The sequence below is a fragment of the Salvelinus fontinalis genome, chromosome 7 (genome assembly GCF_029448725.1).
Source record: "Salvelinus fontinalis isolate EN_2023a chromosome 7, ASM2944872v1, whole genome shotgun sequence".
Classification (NCBI taxonomy): domain Eukaryota; kingdom Metazoa; phylum Chordata; class Actinopteri; order Salmoniformes; family Salmonidae; genus Salvelinus; species Salvelinus fontinalis.
In genome coordinates, this window is record NC_074671.1 from 15,458,074 (window position 1) to 15,478,984 (window position 20,911).

Below are 20,911 nucleotides of genomic sequence, written 5' to 3' on the forward strand. Positions count from 1 at the left end.
ATGTTTGAACAACTAATGGAGGATCAGTGATTCAACATAACAAACGGGACAAGTTAAATTGTCTTAACAATGTAAATGATTGTTGAATGGATGTGTGGTATGATTAGAGGCATGAAGGAAGTTTAGACATTCAGGTCTGACTATAATAACAGGTTAATAACACTCTGATTTAAACAAAGGGCCTACTCACTTTACCAAGGTATCTGACTATCACTTTACCAAGGTATCTGACTATCACTTTACCAAGGTATCTGACTATCACTTTACCAAGGTATCTGACTATCACTTTACCAAGGTATCTAACTATCACTTTACCAAGGTATCTAACTATCACTTTACCAAGGTATCTGACTATCACTTTACCAAGGTATCTGACTATCACTTTACCAAGGTATCTGACTATCACTTTAGACAGGTATCTGACTATTGGGGAGTGTAGGAGTAAGTGTTTGAATCCTCTCTTGTCCAGATACCCACTTAACGTGTGTTAATTCAATTGCAGACGTCCATGTAACCTGTGTGTTCTCAGAGGATTGTGTCCTGCCCTGCAGCTTCCAGCGTGGCAGTGAGGAAGTCATCCACTGGCTAAAACCAGAAGACAAGGTCATGACCGTCCACTCCTTCTACTACAGTACAGATCAGCTCAAACAGCAAAGCCAGCATTACAGAGGGAGAACAGCCCTGTTCAATGACCAGATCCCCAAAGGAAACGCTTCACTCCTGCTGAGAGGGCTCACACTCCAGGACCAGGGCAGATACAAGTGTTACATCAGCACTATTAAAGGCAACAATGAGTCCTTCATTAACATAGCAGTGGAAGGTACGGAATGTCTGTCTGTCTGTCTATGATGATCACTTCATGGCTGCTCCATGTGTAATGTCTACTTTGTTGCAGCTCCAGTCCGCTTGGTGGACATACAGTTAACAGATGACATCATCACCTGCAGCTCTACAGGTATCTACCCCGAGCCTAAACTCACCTGGTCCACTGACCCCCCCTCTGACCTTTCATTTGACCCTGGAACCATCCAGAACTCCACCAGCATCAAGGTGGATGTCCAGGGCCTCTATGACATAACCAGCACAAAACAGTTTAGCAGAGACCGAACCAACATCTGTATCGTGACCTCTGGGACAATAGAAAGGACAGCAACCCTGAAAAAGCAAGGTAATCAATTGATCAACCTATTAATCAATCAATTCATAAATCAATGAATAAATGAATCTATACATTTATCTGGCTGCAAACTGTACAAAAACAACACAACATTGTGAGACAGAATGCAAAGATTAGGCTAAAAAGGCTCTTTCTCATAACATAATTTCAGATCCGGTCCAGGGTTCTCCAAGCAGTGAGGTGTCCATCACCTGCAGTGTCTCTCAGTCTGACCTCCTGACCTTTGACCTCACCTGGAGGTTCAACCAGATAGACACCATCCTCACCTCCACCAAGGGCACACCTCAGATGTATGTTGTTGACAAGTGGAAGGAGCAGGTTCAGAATTTGTCTGACTCTGGCAGCCTTCAGCTCCACAAGTTAACTATGATCCACCAGGGGACCTACAGCTGTGAACTCTCTACTGCCAGAGAAACACACCTGATCCTCACCTACCTGCAGATCACACCTGATAAACTATCTGATGGTACAAAGTTAACTTTTACTGTTTCCCCTCATTGTAAGTCACAGGATCACATTAAACAATAAAACTGATACTCTGTATATTCTCCTTCAGTTTCAGATGGACTGAGTCCAGGTTCAATCACTGGTATAATAATAGCAGCAGCAGTGATTATAGCAGCAGTGATATGTTACCGGCTGAGAGGTAAGTTATGATGATGATGACATCATAATCTGCTGAACCATTTAACACAACCACCTCCTGATGAACAGAGACGAGGGTTACATTGGAGGCTTTTGATGAACAGCTTTCACTTTCTTCTATTTTTCTGTCTCCCATTTCAAGGTTTTCTGTGCAAATTCAAAAATCCCACAAGGTCTCAAGAGATTAACACCATCTCACGACCTGAAGAGAGAGAGTCACTCTCTGCCACAGGTAGACCTCCATGGAATATTAATGTCCTTATGGTTACATGCATTTACTCATACTAGCTGTTTGTGTGTCTGAGTCCTGCTAACTCACCCTAAACTCACCTATCCCCCTCCAGCAAATACAAATGGTCCGAATGAAAACGGTCAGAGTGGAATACCACTTCTGAATGGAGAAGAAAGAATGGAAGACATAGAAAGACAACAAGAATAAGGTCAAGGAGAAGAGGGTTCATCCACAGCAGACATAGTAATGCCCTCAATCAACATTCAGAAAATTTTCCATAAAAACCACAAAACATTAGTAACGTTCAAAGACTACAACTGCACCCCCCGCAACCGCAGGGCTCTCCAGGACACCTACAGCACCCAGTAAGGCCAAAAAGATCTTCAAGGGCATCATCAAAGCTCGGACTGAGAGACTGAAAAACAGCTTCTATTTCAAGGCAATCAGACTGTTAAATGGCATTCAATAGCTGGCTTCCACTCGGTTGAGGGTGCTGCCCTATATACACAGACTTGGAATCACTGGCCACTTTAATTATGGAACAGTAGTCACTTTAATAATGTTTAAATAATGTTTACATGCTGCTTTACTCATCTCATAAGTATATACTGTATTATATTCTACTGTATTTTAGTCAATGCCACTCCAATATTGCTCAATCTAATATTTATATATTTCTTTAAACCTGTTTGGGCTAAGCGTCTCGCTAGCGGGAAAATTTCAGGGGAAACTGGAGGGCGCGCAATTCAAATGAATAATCATAAAAATTATGGATATTAAACATTTATGTACATACAAGTGTCTTATATTGGTTGAAAGCTTAAATTCTTGTTAATCTAACTGCACTGGCCAATTTACAGTTTGTAAATTCCGCAACATTGTTGCGGAACTCAGCCTTGTTTGCATAGAGATGGTGAAAAGAACGTCCTTTAGGCTGTAATGATCTCCAAAATTCTAGTCATTAGGTAATCACACCGTTGATATAGAAACGGACGCTAATAGTTTATCGAATCCCATTGTGACGCAGTGGCGGACACTATTTGGCTGGGGAGATATTATTTTTCGTATCATCTGAGATCCCTAAAGATTGGAAAGCTGCCGTGGTCATCCCCCTCTTCAAAGGGGGAGACACTCAAGACCCAAACTGTTACAAACCTATATCTATCCTACCCTGCCTTTCTAAAGTCTTCGAAAGCCAAGTTAACACCGACCATTTCAAATCCCACCGTACCTTCTCCATTATGCAATCTGGTTTCCGAGCTGGTCATGGGTGCACCTCAGCCACGTTCAAGGTCCTAAATGATATTATAACCGCGATCGATAATAGACAGTACTGTGCAGCCATCTTCATCAACCTGGCCAAGGCTTTCGACTCTGTCAATCACCGCATTCTTATCGGCAGACTCAACAGCCTTAGTTTCTCAAATGACTGCCTCGCCTGGTTCACCAACTACTTCTCAGATAGAGTTTAGTGTGTCAAATCGAAGGGCCTGTTGTCCGGACCTCTGGCAGTCTCTATGGGTGTGCCACAGGGTTCAATTCTCAGGCCAACTCTTTTCTCGGTATATATCAATAATGTCGCTCTTGCTGCTGGTGATTCTCTGATCCACCTCTACGCAGACGACACCATTCTGTATACTTCTGGCCCTTCTTTGGACACTGTGTTAAAATCATTGACCCACAAGAGAAGACATGACCAAAGCAAGGCACCCATATAGAATTAAAACAACATTCTTAATGAGAAATCAGTTGTCATGACGTTGCCCTGTTGGGTGAGGTTTCTGACCCTCCCCCATAAATACCTTTCACCCTTCTCTCTCCACTCTACAGAATGGACTCTTGGAAAGCACTTTGTTACCCGATAGAAAGTATGGTAGCATCAAAAGGTTGGAGAGTGGAATAATATTTCCCTTTCTCAACCAGTTGAAAGTGTTCGTTGTTACTTAAAGAATATTATGTCAGATCAGTTGTTGTCTGGGACATCATATCTGATGATAGGATGACATAAATTGTATCTTGGAAAGTCTACACATTCTAGTTATCAGATTCACATGGAATTGTTGTGCATTTTTAACCTGTTTGGGCTCAAGGGGCAGTATTGAGTAGCCAGATAAAAGGTACCCCTTTCAAAAAGGCCTCGTACTCAATTCTTGCTCGTACAATATGCCTATTATTATTACCATTGGATAGAAAACACTCTCTAGTTTCTAAAACCGTTTGAATTATATCTGTGGGTGAAACAGAACTGGACTTAGAGCAATTTTCCTATGTGTATGTCAGAATGCAGAATTTTGCTGGTTGTTCTGAGACCTGTGTATTAATTTGCCTGTCCTCTATTGGTTGAGATGCACTGCATACGCCTTCCACTGGGTGTCAGTGAATAGGGAGAGTTGAAATGGAGTTTCTACGTAGTTCCCAAAGGTTATAAATAGCTTGGAACCGAAGTGTCCCATCTTTCCACTCTTCGCTCTGACGCAGGGAGGGTCTTGGCATGTCATTTTAGAAGCTCCCGTTTTAGCTCCTAGATATATCCGTCTCTGTTTTTATTCGATATAGGTGTTGAAGACATCGTAATGTTGTTATTTTAAACCGAATTATATCAGTTTATGTCAGTATATTGCGATTTTCGGGTATTTATTTTCGTGACGTTGTAGGAAGTTGGGTATCTCTGGCCCACATGGCTATTGTTTACTGCTAATTGCAACGTTGAAGACGACGTTCTCCAACCTAGCAACAATTCTTTTGGACAAAGGACACCTTTCCCAAGATTCTGATGGGAGTTCATCGAAAAGTAAGAACTATTTATGCTGATAATTCATTGTTCTGTTGAAAAATATCAAATGCATAAGACGCCATTTCCTGCAGTGTAGCCTTGCGTTATCGCAGCCTGTATAGGTTAATTTTAAAAATGTAATTCAGCGATTGCATTAAGAACTAATTTGTCTTTCAATTGCTGTCCAACCTGTATTTTTTTAGTCAAGTTTATGAATAGTTTTCGATAAGAATAGGTGCCTTTACAAGATGGCGCCGGACAGATTGCTTGACGTTATGGACCCTATTCTCATTGTATAAGCATGATTTGTGCCGCTAAATATGCACATTTTCGAACAAACTCTATATGCATTGTGTAATATGATGTTACAGGACTGTCATCTGAAGAATTCTGAGAAGGTTAGTGAAACAATTAATATATTTTGGTGGTTTATACGTTATCGCTATTTTTGCCTTGAATCAATGCTGTTGTTATGTTTGCTAATGTGCTAAGCTAATATAACGCTATATTGTGTTTTCGCTGTAAAACACTTGATAAATCGGAAATATTGTCTGGAATCACAAGATGCCTGTCTTTCAATTGCTGTACACTATGTACTTTTCAGAAATGTTTTATGATGAGTATTTAGTTATTAGGCGTTGGTGTCTGTAATTTTTCTGTCTGCTTTCGGTGCAATTTCTGACTAGCTGCAATGTAAACTATGATTTATACCTGAAATATGCACATTTTTCTAACAAAACATATGCTATACAATAAATATGTTATCAGACTGTCATCTGATGAAGTTGTTTCTTGGTTAGTGGCTATTTATATCTTTATTTGGTCGAATTTGTGATAGCTACTGATGGAGTAAAAAACTGATGGAGTAAAAATAGTGGTGTCTTTTGCTAACGTGGTTAGCTAATAGATTTACATATTGTGTCTTCCCTGTAAAACATTTAAAAAATCGGACATGTTGGCTTGATTCACAAGATGTGTACCTTTCATCTGGTGTCTTGGACTTGTTAATGTGTGAAAGTTAAATATTAAAAAATATATATCTTTTGAATTTCGCGCCCTGCACTTTGAGCTGGCTGTTGTCATAAGTGTACCAACGTCGGGCTTGCAGCCCAAAGAAGTTTTAATGTTTGAATATGAAACTATTTGTGAAAAGAGTAAATGTAATTTCAGCCTCCTAAATAAGATAAATGTTTTCATAAGTTAACTTATGCTCACTAGTGGCGACGCCCAAGTGAACAGACTTTGGTTGGAGAGGATGAAACACTCCCTTCTCTTCTCCAGTACAAAAGCTCCTGTGACCCAATTCACATCAAACTAAGCAAACCCCGGCATGAGCTGTGGTTGCGAATGGTTGAATGACTACTCTAGCTAACAAAATTTACATGAGATCAGATCACGTGGTGGTGAAGATCTCCATGCTGGAATGGTGAATTTCAACTAGACCTGCCAGAGCTGAGTCTAGTCACGAGCTGATTATGGCAATTTGGTTTGAACTTTGAACTATTCTTCACTAAAGAAGAAGTGATACGTCGAGTTGTCAGCTGCAACTGTAAACATACGTGGCCTAGGAAAGAACAGACAATCTCCAAAGAACGACAGGGTACTTCGACCACAAAGATTCTTGAAAGGACTGCTGGGCTAACCAGTCTTCCATCTTCGATCCATCTTTCGAAATGCAGCTCAGAGTAAATGTATATCTCGCATTTTCCTTTTCCAAATGGGTGGTTATTAAAATGCATAAGATTCTGTATTTAAGGTAGCATAGCTTCTCGAGGTCCGATAGAGACCAAATTCCTTTGTCCCTCAGTCTTCCCGCTCTTTCATTCAACCCCAACCCCCTTCCTTTGTGTAACCAGCCGTCATATCGGGTTAGCCCACTAGGAACTTTTCTTGACATGATTAGTAATCAATGTATGATCTATTGTGTATATATATTCAATTATTTGTGATTATTTAGGTATTTAGTAAATAAATGATTAAGCTAATTTGTGAATTGCTGATTCAACTTGTTAGCCAGGGTTCGTGCATATAACAAAGAATTTTACGACATTCAGATGAGACCGATAGAAGGTAAAGAATAATTAATGACCGATTGATGACTGAAATGTAAGAGATCTTTAGATCTGTAAGAGTTAATTCGGAAGATGAAACTCCTTAAATAAACTTCTCCGTGGTGCCCCAGGTTATAAATGAGTTACAGTGCCTTGGCGTTTTTCCTATTTTGTTGCATAACAACCTGTAATTTAAATGGATGTTAATTTGGATTTCATGTAATGGACATTCACAAAATAGTCTACATTGGTGAAGTGAAATGAAAAAAATAACTTGTTTAAAAAAATTCAACATAAAGAAAACTGAAAAGTGGTGGGTGCATACCCCCTTTGCTATGAAGCCCCTAAATAAGATCTGGTGTAACCAATTACCTTCAGAAGTCACATAATTAGTTACATCAAGTCCACCTGTGTGCAATCTAAGTGTCACATGATCTGTAACATGATCTCAGTACACCTGTTCTGAAAGGCCCCAGAGTCTGCAACACCACTACGCAAGGGGCACCACCAAGCAAGTTGCACTATGAAGACTAATGCAAAGTTGTGGAGAAGTACAGATCAGGGCTCGGTTATAAAAAAATTATCAGAAACTTTGAACCTCCCACGGAGCACCATTAAATCCATTATAATTTTTTTTAAAGAAAATGGCACCACAACAAACCCGCCAAGAGAGGGCCGCCCACCAAAACTCACAGACCAGGCGAGGAGGACATTAATCAGAGAAGCAACAAAGAGACCAAAGATAACCCTGAATGAGCTGCAAAGCTCCACAGTGATTGGACCACTTTAAGCTGTATACTCAACAGAGCTGGGCTTTACGGAAGAGTGTCCAGAAAAAAGACATTGCTTAAAACCTCTTGAAGCTAGGGGACAGAATTTTTATGTTTGGAAAAATAACGTTCCCAATGTAAGCTGCCTATTTCTCAGGTCCAGATGCTACAATATGCATATAATTGACAGAGTAGGTGTCACGTTCCTGACCGGTTTTCTCTTGTTTTTGTATGTGTTTAGTTGGTCAGGGCGTGAGTTGGGGTGGGCATACTATGTATTGTGTTTCTATGTTGTGTTTAATGTGTTGCCTGATATGGTTCTCAATTAGAGGCAGGTGTTTGATGTTTCCTCTGATTGAGAACCATATTAAGGTAGGCTGTTCTCACTGTTTGTTTGTGGGTGGTTGTCTTCCGTGTCTGTATGTCTACCACACGGGACTGTTTCGGTTTGTCGTTCGTGTTTGTAGTCTGTTCCTGTTCGTGCGTTCTTCATCATTTGTAAGTTCTCAAGTCCAGGTCTGTCTACATCGTTTATTTGTTTTGTAGTTTGTTGAAGTGTTTTTGTGTTTCGTCTATCATTTAAATAAATCAGTATGTCAAATTATCACGGTGCGCATTGGTCCTCTGATCCTTCTCGCCTCTCCTCGTCTGAGGAGGAGGACGAAGTAGACGAGCGTTACAGAACCACCCACCAACCAAGGATCAAGCAGAATGAGAGGAACCAGCAGCAGCGGCCAAAAAAACAGGACTCGTGGACTTGGGAGGAAATATTGGATGGAAAAGGACCCTGGGCTCAGACAGGGGAATATCGCTGCTTTTTGAAGAGAGGGAGGCAGCTAAAGCCCAGGAGCGGGGGTATGAGGAGGCAGCAAGGAGACGTGGCTGGAAACCCGAAAAGAAACCCCAAAAATGTATTGGGGGGTGGCTAAAAGGGAGTGTGGCGAAGTCAGGTAGGAGACCTGCGCCTACTCCCTGTACTTACCGTGGAGAGCGAGAGTACGGGCAGACACCGTGTTACGCAGTAGAGCACATGGTGTCTCCTGTACGTGTGCATAGCCCGGTGCGGTACATACCAGCTCCTCGTATCGGCCGGGCCAGATTGAGTATTGAGCCGGATGTCATGAAGCCAGCCCTACGCATCTGGCCACCAGTGCGTCTCCTCGGGCCGGCTTACATGGCACCAGCCTTACGCATGGTGTCCCCGGTTCGCCTACATAGCCCGGTGCGGGTTATTCCACCTCCCCGCACTGGTTGGGCGACGGGGAGCATACAACCAGGTAAGGTTGGGCAGGCTCAGTGCTCAAGGGAGCCAGTACGCCTGCACGGTCCGGTATTTCCGGCGCCACCTCCCCGCCCCAGCCCGGTACCACCAGTTCCGGCACCACGCACCAAGCCTCCTGTGCTTCCCCAGAGTCCTGTGCGTCCTGTTGCTGCTCCCCGCACTAGCCCTGAGATGCGTGTCCCCAGCCCGGTACCACCAGTTCCGGCACCACGCACTAGGCCTAATGTGCGTCTCCAGGGTCCAGTATGCCCTGTTCCTTCTCCCCGCACTAGCCTGAAGGTGCGTGTCCTTAGCCCGGTACCTCCAGGTCCGGTACCACGCACCAGGCCTACAGTGCGTCTCAGCCGGCCAGAGTCTGCCGTCTGCTCAGCGAAGCCTGAACTGCCCGTCTGCCCAACGCCGTCTGAACTGCCCGTCTGCCCAACGGCGCCTGAACTGCCTGTCTGCCCAACGCCGTCTGAACTGTCCGTCTGCCAAGCGCCGCATTAACTGCCCGTCTGTACTGAACCTTCAAAGCTGCCCGTCTGTACTGAGCCTTCAAAGCCGCCCGTCTGTACTGAGCCTGCAAAGCCGCCCGTCTGCCATGAGCCTTCAGAGCCGTCCGCCAGACAGGAACCGCTAGAGCCTTCCGCCAGACAGGAGCAGCCAGAGCCTTCCGCCAGACAGGATCAGCCAGAGCCTTCCGCCAGACAGGATCAGCCAGAGCCTTCCGCCAGACAGGATCAGCCAGAGCCGTCCGCCAGACAGGATCAGCCAGAGCCGTCCGCCAGCCAGGATCAGCCAGAGCCGTCCGCCAGCCAGGATCAGCCAGAGCCGTCCGCCAGCCATGACCAGCCAGAGCCGTCAGCCAGCCATGACCAGCCAGAGCCGTCAGCCAGCCATGACCAACCAGAGCCGTCAGCCAGTCCGGAGCTGCCCCTCAGTCCGGTGTTGCCCCTCATTCCGGTGTTGCCCCTCAGTCCGGTGTTGCCCCTCAGTCCGGTGTTGCCCCTCAGTCCGGTGTTGCCCCTAAATCCAGTGGGTTTAATTTGGAGGGTGGTCATTAGGAGGAGGTTACGAAAGCGGGGATTGACTACGGTGGGGTGGGGACCACGCCCAGAGCCTGAGCCGCCACCATGGACAGATGCCCACCCAGACCCTCCCCTAGACTTTTGGTGGTGCGCCCGGAGTTCGCACCTTGAGGGGGGGGGTTATGTCACGTTCCTGACCGGTTTTCTCTTGTTTTTGTATGTGTTTAGTTGGTCAGGGCGTGAGTTGGGGTGGGCATACTATATATTGTGTTTCTATGTTGTGTTTAATGTGTTGCCTGATATGGTTCTCAATTAGAGGCAGGTGTTTGATGTTTCCTCTGATTGAGAACCATATTAAGGTAGGCTGATCTCACTGTTTGTTTGTGGGTGGTTGTCTTCCGTGTCTGTATGTCTACCACACGGGACTGTTTCGGTTTGTCGTTCGTGTTTGTAGTCTGTTCCTGTTCGTGCGTTCTTCGTCATTTGTAAGTTCTCAAGTCCAGGTCTGTCTACATCGTTTATTTGTTTTGTAGTTTGTTGAAGTGTTTTTGTGTTTCGTCTATCATTTAAATAAATCAGTATGTCAAATTATCACGCTGCGCATTGGTCCTCTGATCCTTCTCGCCTCTCCTCGTCTGAGGAGGAGGACGAAGTAGATAAGGATAGAAAACCCTCTAAAGTTTCCAAAACTGTCAAAATATTGTCTGTGAGTATAACAGAACTGATTTTGCAGGCGAAAACCTGAGGAAATCCAACCCGGAAGTGCCTCTTATTTTGAAAAATCACTGTTCCATTGTCTGCCTTTCATCCATTTAAAGGGATATCAACCAGATTCCTTTTCCTATGGCTTCCTCAGGGCGTGAACAGCCTTTGGACATAGTTTCAAGCTTTTATTCTGAAAAATGAGCGAGATTTATCAAATCGGGTCAGTGGATAGCTGAATGTCCTTCCATTAGTTCATGCGCGCGAAAGTTGTAGCTCAACATTTTCTTTATCTCTGTTATTGAATAGTTTGAAATATTATTGATTATTTATGTTAAAAACAACCTGAGGATTGATTATTAAAAACGTTTAACATGTTTCTACGAACTTTACGGATACTATTTGGAATTTTCGTCAACCCTTGATGACCTGCCTAAGGCTGTGGAATACTGAACATAACGCGCCAAACAAATTGAGTTTTTTTGATATGAAAATAATCTTTATCGAACAAAAGGAACATTTATTGTGTAACTGGGAGTCTCGTGAGTGCAAACATCCGAAGATCATCAAAGGTAAGCGATTAATTTTATTGCTTTTCTGACTTTCGTGACCAATCTACATTGCTGCTAGGTGTTTGTTTGTCTAGTGATCGATAAAGTCGATAAGTGATCGCTTGGATTGCTTTCGCTGTAAAGCATATTTTCAAAATCTGACACAACAGGTGGATTAACAACAAGCTAAGCTGTGTTTTGCTATATTGCACTTGTGATTTCATGAATATAAATATTTTTACCAATTTTTTTTGAATTTGGCGCTCTGCGGTTGTTTACGAAAATGATCCCGCTAAAGGGATCCGTGCGTCAAGAAGTTAAAGAAGAAAATAAGCAAATACATTTGGTTTTCACCAAAAGGCATGTGGGAGACTACCCAAACATATGAACACATACCACCCTCATGGAGTCTGTTTCTGACCGTTTGAGCAGACACATGCACATTTGTGGCCTGCTGGAGGTCATTTTGCAAGGCTCTGGCAGTGCACCTCCTTGCACAAAGGCGGGGGTAGCAGTCCTGCTGCCGGGTTGTTGCCCTCCTACGGCCTCCTCCACGTCTCCTGATGTACTGGCCTGTCTCCTGGTAGCGCCTGCATGCTCTGGACACTACGCTGACAGACACAGCAAACCTTTTTGCCACAGTTCGCATTGATGTGCCATCCTGGATGAACTGCACTACCTGAGCCACTTGTGTGGGTTGTAGACTCCGTCTCATGCTACCACTAGAGTGAGAGCACCGCCAGCATTCAAAAGTGACCAAAACATCAGCCAGGAAGCATAGGAACTGAGAAGTGGTCTGTGGTCACCACCTGCAGAATCACTCCTGTTTTGGGGGGTGTCTTGCAAATTGCCTATAATTTCCACCTTTTGTCTATTCCATTTGCACAACAGCATGTGAAATTTATTGTCAATCAGTGTTGCTTCCTAAGTGGACAGTTTGATTTCACAGAAGTGTGATTGACTTGGAGTTACATTGTGTTGTTTAAGTGTTCCCTTTGAGCAGTGTATTTAGGTTGCCTTTTCACCTGTGTTTTATGGGATATTGTTTTGAGTTAGTGCACATAGCATCTCTGTAGTCACGGTTTGTTGTTCGTTTATTGTTTGTTTGTTAAATAGGATTATAGATCCGGGCTCGTCGCTGGCCATGGCAGAACACTGACATTCCTGTCTTGCAGGAAATCATGCACAGAACAAGCAGTATGGCTGGTGACATTGTCATGCTGGAGGGTCATGTCAGGATGAGCCTACAGGAAGGGTACCACATGAGGGAGGAGGATGTCTTCCCTGTAACGCACAGTGTTGAGATTGCCTGGAATGGCAACAAGCTCAGTCCGATGATGCTGTGACACACCGCCCCAAACCATGACAGACCCTCCACCTCCAAATTGATTCCGCTCTGGAGTACAGGCCTCGGTGTAACACTCATTCCTTCGACGATAAACGTGAATCTGACCATCACCCCTGGTGAGACAAAACCGCAACTCGTCAGTGAAGAGCACTTTTGACAGTCCTGTCTGGTCCAGCGATGGTGGCTTTGTGCCCATAGGCGACATTGTTGCCGGTGATGTCTGGTGAGGACCTGCTTTACAACAGCAGGAAAGGTGACAATTGAATAATTTTCCAGTTGCAGACAAGAAAATAAGCAATGATGACAATTTCACCTACAAAAGACAAGGTGGAGCTAAATTATAATCATATTGCTGACACACCTATCCAATCCTTTCAGATCTCCATGGAGTGCCTAGCCGGGGGTAGTGGCTAGGGGTGTTTCTGGACCGGACCCAACTTTGACGTCAAAAAACAAGGTTTTGCAAATAAAATGTGAATTTACCAATGTCTGTCTCCTGTATTCTGTATAGTTACTACTCATTTACAGTAAGTTAACCCTGCCTTGTCTCATTCACCATATTTGTGTCTTGAAGAGGCCTGTCAGCCTCAACACACACTGAATGGACAGGACCGGTTTCACCATCAGAAGTAACTTGCTGCCATGTTAATCACTCAATTACAATAAGTTATTAGGATTAGTAATTGATTGCTTGTGGGACATAGTTTTTTAAGTTTGTGTTTAAGTTATTGAGTATGTACACATTAATTTTGTTATAGATGGAGGAAGTAGCTACACTGTGATATCAAGTTTATTTACTGTAGCATCATACCCACACCTTGATGAATGCATCATATTGAATCATTTAACAAACGTTCTGAATTTAGAATGATAAAGGCTATTGGCTTTGATTGTGTTCTACAACCTTCCCATAATGTTTTCAGTAGGTTTCCTTATGGTTCTATTCAAAGTCATGTTCTCAGAACATTAAGAAAACTTTCCATAAAAACAAAAAGAAAACAGTAACATTCAAAGAATGTTATTTAAAAACACATACATTCTGTTTTCAGCGTCTCTCTCTCCTTTATCTTGTTAAGTGTGTTCAGGTGTGTTGGTCACGCCCACTAATTGGCCACTCCTGATCTTAATGACTGCTTGTTTCCTTTGAAATAGGGTTTGTTTGAATAGACACAAATGAACAGCTTTGTATGAGTTTAAAAAACATGGCATGGTAGCTCCATCCTGGTGGCTCAGTGGACTAATTCCATGGATAGAGAGCAGAAGATCATAGTTTTGAATCTCACTGACAACACGCCACAATAGAAAATCTATGTGTTTGCATGATACATTCCCAGAAAAGGCTAAATGTTCACTTATGAGCTCAGAACGTTTAGAAACGTTCTGTTTTGACGGTCAAAACCTAAGTTCCCACAACTTACAAGGAACCAAATGCGCAATCTGGGCTAACAGCCATAGCAGCAATACTGTAGCAGTGCCGTATTCACAGTGGACGTCGCACCAGACAAAGATATTTGTCCTATGCTAAGCAATAGATTTAGACCAAAAACTTCCCCTCGTCTGTAGTTAACAGTTAAATAACATGTTACTACTGTATAGGTACTGTAATTATTTTCTGTTTTGTTCAATTTAGTTATCTGTGAATGTTTGTTGTCCTTATGTTTTGATATTGAGGAGAAAAGTACTGCCATAATAGCACTGGATCATTCCACATTATACTGTGAACATGAAGTACATTCACTTTCCTAGTCTTATTTTGCTTCTACCTCATGTTGCTTGCTCAACCCCAACCTGTTTTCCACCTCTTAACATTTGGATCAGTGAGTAGGCCTAGTCAATAATACCTGGTCTCCAAGGCAACACTGCACCAGTCTTTGAAAGCTGTCTGGTGCATTACAGTCTGAATGACATTCAGAGGACATTATAGTGTGTGCGTTCGCCTGAGTGTGCGTGTGTGGTCGAGGGACAGATTATAATTTAAAGAGAAAAATGTCTACTGTGTCTCTGTACACAGCGCTGTACGTTTTGGGTGGGGAAGTTGGATTTGTGAGTCCTGTGAGTCCAGTGTACTACAGCCTCTGCTAAGATGTCTGGACTTCGACAAGAGGTCATTCGTCCCATAACACACTGGGTTGCTGGTTCAAACTGGGCTCCTGCTGTTCCCACTATGTCACTACAGATAAAATCCCAAACACACTGATCATCAGACCAGTCAATATTTATTTACACGTCAATACAACAGACAGAAAAACAGATGGTAGAATAATGGTAAATGCAGGATATATAGACAATAGGTTTAAAAATGCAGATAGCGGTACATTAAAATGACAAATTAGTTACTAATTTAGTTTAAAAATATCCATTCCTTCTGATCCTGTGTGTGTGTGTGTGCAGATGTCACAGAGACAAATTGGCAGTGTATGCTTGTGTCTCAGAGGGACAGGTTGACGTCACTCTTCTGTTTGCCAGAGCTGAGGCTGTGTATCATGGCGATCATAGAAGAGTGTTTGTTCAGCTCGTCCTCTTTCTTCTGCAGTTTGGCCTCCACCTGGGCTTTCTGCAGCTCCAGAGAGGACGCCTGGAGAGGAGAGGACACGAGAGGGGACAGGAGAGGGGACACAAACTTAGCCAACTTCCTTACCAGAAACTACTTTGTATTAGAATGATTTAGATCTCCCCTTGTGGGTGTATAGAGTTGGTTATTAGCTTGTCCAGGACTGTGTACAAGCTAGCTGGCGACACCCTCCCTCCTCCAATACTTTACCAGTGTGTTCTTACCCTGATGCTGGCGTCTTTTCTGGCCAGCTCAGTCTTGTTGAGTTCCTTCCTCAGAATATCCACCGTTTCCTCTAGTTCCTCCCTCTCTTTCTCTTTCGCTCTCCCCCTCTCCTCCTGATCCCGCAACTCACCACGCAGACCTGAAAGAGGGTCAGTTAGCGAGAGAGAGAGACAGTAAAAGAGAGGGAGAGTAGGAGAGAGAAGGGTTTGGGAGTAAGAGAGGGAAGGAGAGAGAGTAAGAGAGGGAGTAAGAGAGTGAAGGAGAGGGAGTAAGAGAGGGAAGGAGAGAGAGTAAGAGAGTGGTAACTGGGTTATTGAGACAGCTCTTTCTGGTTTAGCTCAAACTGACCTGTGATGTCACGGTTTCTCTGCTGAAGCTCTGATTGAAAAGATTTCATTTGCTCCTCCCTCTCTTTCAGCTCACACAATGCTCTGAAAGAGAGAAAGAAAAAATAAATGTAAATAGTTGGTGAGGGAATGTTTTTATTGCTACTGTGTGTCTTACTTGTCGTGCTGTAGTCGTAGTGTGTCCTGGGTCTTCCTCACTGTGTCCATCTGTTTAATGAGGGAGATATGAGCCGCCTGCAGCTCCTTCAACAGACGCTCACTCTCATTAAACCTACACGGGAACAGGAATCGCATCATCAAATACCTGCATATCAAACCTCTTTGTAGAGAAGACGATAGAGAGCAGTGTGTGAGAGTGTAACCTGTTAAGCAGCTGGTTGTAGGATCCTTTGAGAGACTGGTGTTCCTGAGAGTCAGCCTGCAGTCTAGCATTGTGTTGCAACAACTCCTCGATGTCTCCCTTCGCCCTCTCTGCCTCCAGCACCTGGCTGCCCAACTCCACCTAACAGACACACACCTGTTATCATCTGCTAGCTAGTCTTCAGCAGAACAGTAATGCTAAACCTCTTAGCATGTGCCAACTCTTCTGTTACGAACCTGCAGCTCCTCTCTCCTCTGTTCTGCCTCCTTCAGCATAGATGCTAGCTTACGTGCCTACAGAGAGACAGAGACAAAGGCCATCTGTGTTAGAAGCCAAGGCCTCTCTGTGTGTGCGTGTGTGTGTGTGTGTTACCTCGGCCTCTGCCTGAGCTCGTTGACAGCGGTACTGAGTGATGAGGCGGTCGGCCTGAGAGAGAGCCAGAGCTTTGGCCTCTAACAGATCCTGTAACCTCCCCTCCTTAGACTGGAGAGAGAGGGAGAGAGAAGCAGTTACAATACTAACTCAAATAAATGTCTCATGGTGGTTTTATCAAATGCAAAGAAATGGTGGAAAAGAGAGTTGACAGAGTTGACAGCACCACCGTGACCATCAGAGTTGACAGCATCACCGTGACCATCAGAGTTGACAGCACCACCGTGACCATCAGTTGACAGCATCACCGTGACCATCAGAGTTGACAGCACCACCGTGACCATCAGAGTTGACAGCACCACCGTGACCATCAGAGTCGACAGCATCACCGTGACCATCAGAGTCGACAGTACCACCGTGACCATCAGAGTTGACAGCACCACCGTGACCATCAGAGTTGACAGCACCACCGTGACCATCAGAGTTGACAGCACCACCGTGACCATCAGAGTTGACAGCACCACCGTGACCATCAGAGTTGACAGCACCACCGTGACCATCAGAGTTGACAGCACCACCGTGACCATCAGAGTTGACAGCACCACCGTGACCATCAGAGTTGACAGCACCACCGTGACCATCAGAGTTGACAGCACCACCGTGACCATCAGAGTTGACAGCACCACCGTGACCATCAGAGTTGACAGCACCACCGTGACCATCAGAGTTGACAGCACCACCGTGACCATCAGAGTTGACAGCACCACCGTGACCATCAGAGTCGACAGCACCACCGTGACCATCAGAGTTGACAGTACCACCGTGACCATTAGAGTTGACAGCACCACCGTGACCATCAGAGTTGACAGCACCACCGTGACCATTAGAGTTGACAGCACCACCGTGACCATCAGAGTCGACAGCACCACCGTGACCATCAGAGTTGACAGTACCACCGTGACCATTAGAGTTGACAGCACCACCGTGACCATCAGTTGACAGGTATGGAGTTGGAAGGTCTGGGGGGGATCCTCACCGCCAGAGAGGAGATCTTCTGTTCATAAATATCCATGATCTCTGACACACGCACATCCTTCATCTGATCCTGCAACTACAACACATACACGTCACACACACCATCTACAACACACGTCACACACACCATCTACAACACACGTCACAATACACTCACACACACCATCTACAACACACGTCAGAATACACGTCACACACACACCATCTACAACACATATCAGAATACACGTCACACACACCATCTACAACACACATCAGAATACACGTCACACCATCTACAACACACGTCAGAATACAGACTCACACACACCATCCACAACACACGTCAGAATACAGACGCACACACACCATCTACAACACACGTCAGAATACACGTCACACACACCATCTACAACACACATCACACACACCATCTACAACACACGTCAGAATACACGTCACACACACCATCTACAACACACATCACACACACCATCTACAACACACGTCAGAATACACGTCACACACACCATCTACAACACACATCACACACACCATCTACAACACACGTCAGAATACACGTCACACACACCATCTACAACACACGTCAGAATACACGTCACACACACCATCTACAACACACGTCAGAATACACTCACACACACCATCTACAACACACGTCAGAATACACGTCACACCATCTACAACACACGTCAGAATACAGACTCACACACACCATCTACAACACACGTCAGAATACACGTCACACACACCATCTACCACACGTCAGAATACAGACTCACACACACCATCTACAACACACGTCAGAATACACGTCACACACACCATCTACAACACACATCAGAATACACGTCACACACACCATCTACAACACACGTCAGAATACACGTCACACCATCTACAACACACATCAGAATACACGTCACACCATCTACAACACACATCAGAATACAGACTCACACACACCATCTACAACACACGTCAGAATACAGACTCACACACACCATCTACAACACACGTCAGAATACACGTCACACACACCATCTACAACACACGTCACACACACCATCTACAACACACGTCAGAATACACGTCACACACACCATCTACCACACGTCAGAATACAGACTCACACACACCATCTACAACACACACCATCTACAACACACATCAGAATACACGTCACACACACCATCTACAACACACATCAGAATACACGTCACACACACCATCTACAACACACATCAGAATACACGTCACACACACCATCTACAACACACATCAGAATACACGTCACCCACACCATCTACAACACACGTCACACACACCATCTACAACACACGTCAGAATACACTCACACACACCATCTACAACACACGTCAGAATACACGTCACACCATCTACAACACACGTTAGAATACAGACTCACACACACCATCTACAACACACGTCAGAATACAGACTCACACACACCATCTACAACACACGTCAGAATACAGACTCACACACACCATCTACAACACACATCAGAATACACGTCACACACACCATCTACAACACACATCAGAATACACGTCACACACACCATCTACAACACACGTCAGAATACAGACTCACACACACCATCTACAACACACGTCACACACACCATCTACAACACACATCAGAATACACGTCACACACACCATCTACAACACACGTCACACACACCATCTACAACACACATCAGAATACACGTCACACACACCATCTACAACACACGTCAGAATACAGACTCACACACACCTCCATGCCGTTCTGTAGTTTCTCTATGAGGCTGTGAATGCTGTGGGAGGGGCTAGAGGGAGAAGGCCCTGATAGGCTTTTCCCCATGGGGGCTGGGAAATCCTGTTGCACAGCAACCCGTTTGACAGACAGCTCAGCCTCCCTCTGGCGATATGCATTGTTGGCAGCGATGCTCTCCCCTAGACTGAGACACAGACAGCAGTCAGAATAAACACTGACTGACTGACTAAAAATGTGGGTGCGTGTTCAATCACTCACACCAGCGAAGGGAAGTCTGGGAGAGGCGTGGCCTCCAACAGTAGACGAAGCCCAGTCTGAACATGCTCTCTGTGACTGGACGTCAGCGCCAGAGAGAGGGGCGTGACCATCCTCTGGTCCTGTAGGGAGAGACATTTAACTATGCCAATCTTTAAGCTCGGCTCCACAGGTAGGTGTGTGTGTGTGTGTGTGTGTGTGTGTGTGTGTGTGTGTGTCTGTGTGTGTGTGTGTGTGTGTGTGTGTGTGTGTGTACCTGTAGTATTCTGTAGAAGCTGGTCTCCATGTCCTTCACCTGCTGTCTCAGTTTACTCATCAACTCCACAGCCTTCAACACAGCCTCACCACACACCTGACTGGAACACACGCAGGGGTTAACAACTATGTTCTGTCTGTGTGTGTGTCCTGTGTGTGTGTGTGGTCACTGACCTGAGGCTACTGTCGTGGCCGGTGAGGGGGCAGGTGAGCGGGTCATTGTTATGGCAACAGGAGAGCAGTAGTTCCACCTGAGAGAGACAGAGCTGGGAGCTCATCTGACGAGACACCACCCTACACACCGAGTCCTCACTACACAGCAGTGGAAGAGTTAAGGCTGATACACACACACACACACACACACACACACACACACACACACACACACACACACACACGTACGTAAAGGATATTTAGCAGCAGGCTGGTGGTGTGTGTTGTGCGTATGCAGTGTGTTCTGAGCTGGCTGTCTGGTGCGGCTGGGTCCAGTCCCTGCAGAAGATCCAACACCACTGGAACCAACAACTCAACGAAGCCCAACACGCACACAGACACGACCTGTGAACCCAACGCCTCCTTGAGAGAAAAACACCAGGACAAAGAGCCAATCAGTGCAAGTCACTTTATCTGCAGGAGTCATCACTGTGCTAGACTGAATTGGTGAAAGCGTTGTAGTGAAATCCAGGTTTCCACTTTTAGGGCTGTGTGTCCGTGTAGGGCTGCCGTACTTCCAGTAGTTCAGTCAGCAGCTGCAGGGCCTGTAGACAGCATAACTCCTCCCCCTCAGCCGGAGAGCTCAGCCATTGGATGAGAGCTAAGCCCGGCTCGGTTTTCTGCCCTGCGTCTAGGCCCGCCCCCTGTCTGCGGCTTGCAGCTCTGAGCCGTGGGGCGGCGGGACGGAACACGACCTCACACAGCAGAGACCTCAGGCCTGACACACCACACAGAGCCAGGAGCAGCTCCAACACCTTGGCAGCAGAGTCCGGGTCTTTAACATGTAGCAGACCCAACACCTGGGACACGCACACTGAGAAGTGTTCATACCTACACAGAGAGGAGGGAGAGACATACACAACATTACTTCTATTCTTCTATAAAACAGTGTGTGTGTGTGTGTGTGTGTGTGTGTGTGTGTGTGTGTGTGCGTGCGTGCGTGCGTGCGTGCGTGCGTGCGTGCGTGCGTG

The 20,911-nt window shown here is 45.2% G+C and overlaps 1 protein-coding gene across 4 annotated transcripts in view; it reads right to left on the bottom strand.

Annotated features, from left to right (window-relative positions):
* Positions 1-14,740: 14,740 nt before the first annotated feature.
* The window catches only part of cip2a (cellular inhibitor of PP2A), a 17,260-nt gene continuing 11,089 nt past the window's right edge, over positions 14,741-20,911 (bottom strand). For 2 of the 4 annotated variants that reach the window (XM_055928385.1, XM_055928387.1), the window contains 14 exons: positions 20,456-20,771; positions 20,141-20,303; positions 19,902-20,049; positions 19,729-19,828; positions 19,476-19,594; positions 19,218-19,401; positions 17,434-17,508; positions 16,398-16,508; positions 16,262-16,318; positions 16,027-16,166; positions 15,822-15,935; positions 15,666-15,748; positions 15,317-15,456; positions 14,741-15,116 (listed from right to left, as the gene is read on the bottom strand). In XM_055928385.1, the coding sequence (XP_055784360.1) occupies positions 14,970-15,116; positions 15,317-15,456; positions 15,666-15,748; positions 15,822-15,935; positions 16,027-16,166; positions 16,262-16,318; positions 16,398-16,508; positions 17,434-17,508; positions 19,218-19,401; positions 19,476-19,594; positions 19,729-19,828; positions 19,902-20,049; positions 20,141-20,303; positions 20,456-20,771 (1,897 nt within the window). In that variant the 3' untranslated portion in view covers positions 14,741-14,969. The remainder of the gene's footprint in view (positions 15,117-15,316; positions 15,457-15,665; positions 15,749-15,821; positions 15,936-16,026; positions 16,167-16,261; positions 16,319-16,397; positions 16,509-17,433; positions 17,509-19,217; positions 19,402-19,475; positions 19,595-19,728; positions 19,829-19,901; positions 20,050-20,140; positions 20,304-20,455; positions 20,772-20,911) is intronic. The other 2 variants (XM_055928386.1, XM_055928388.1) reach the window with 2 other exon arrangements.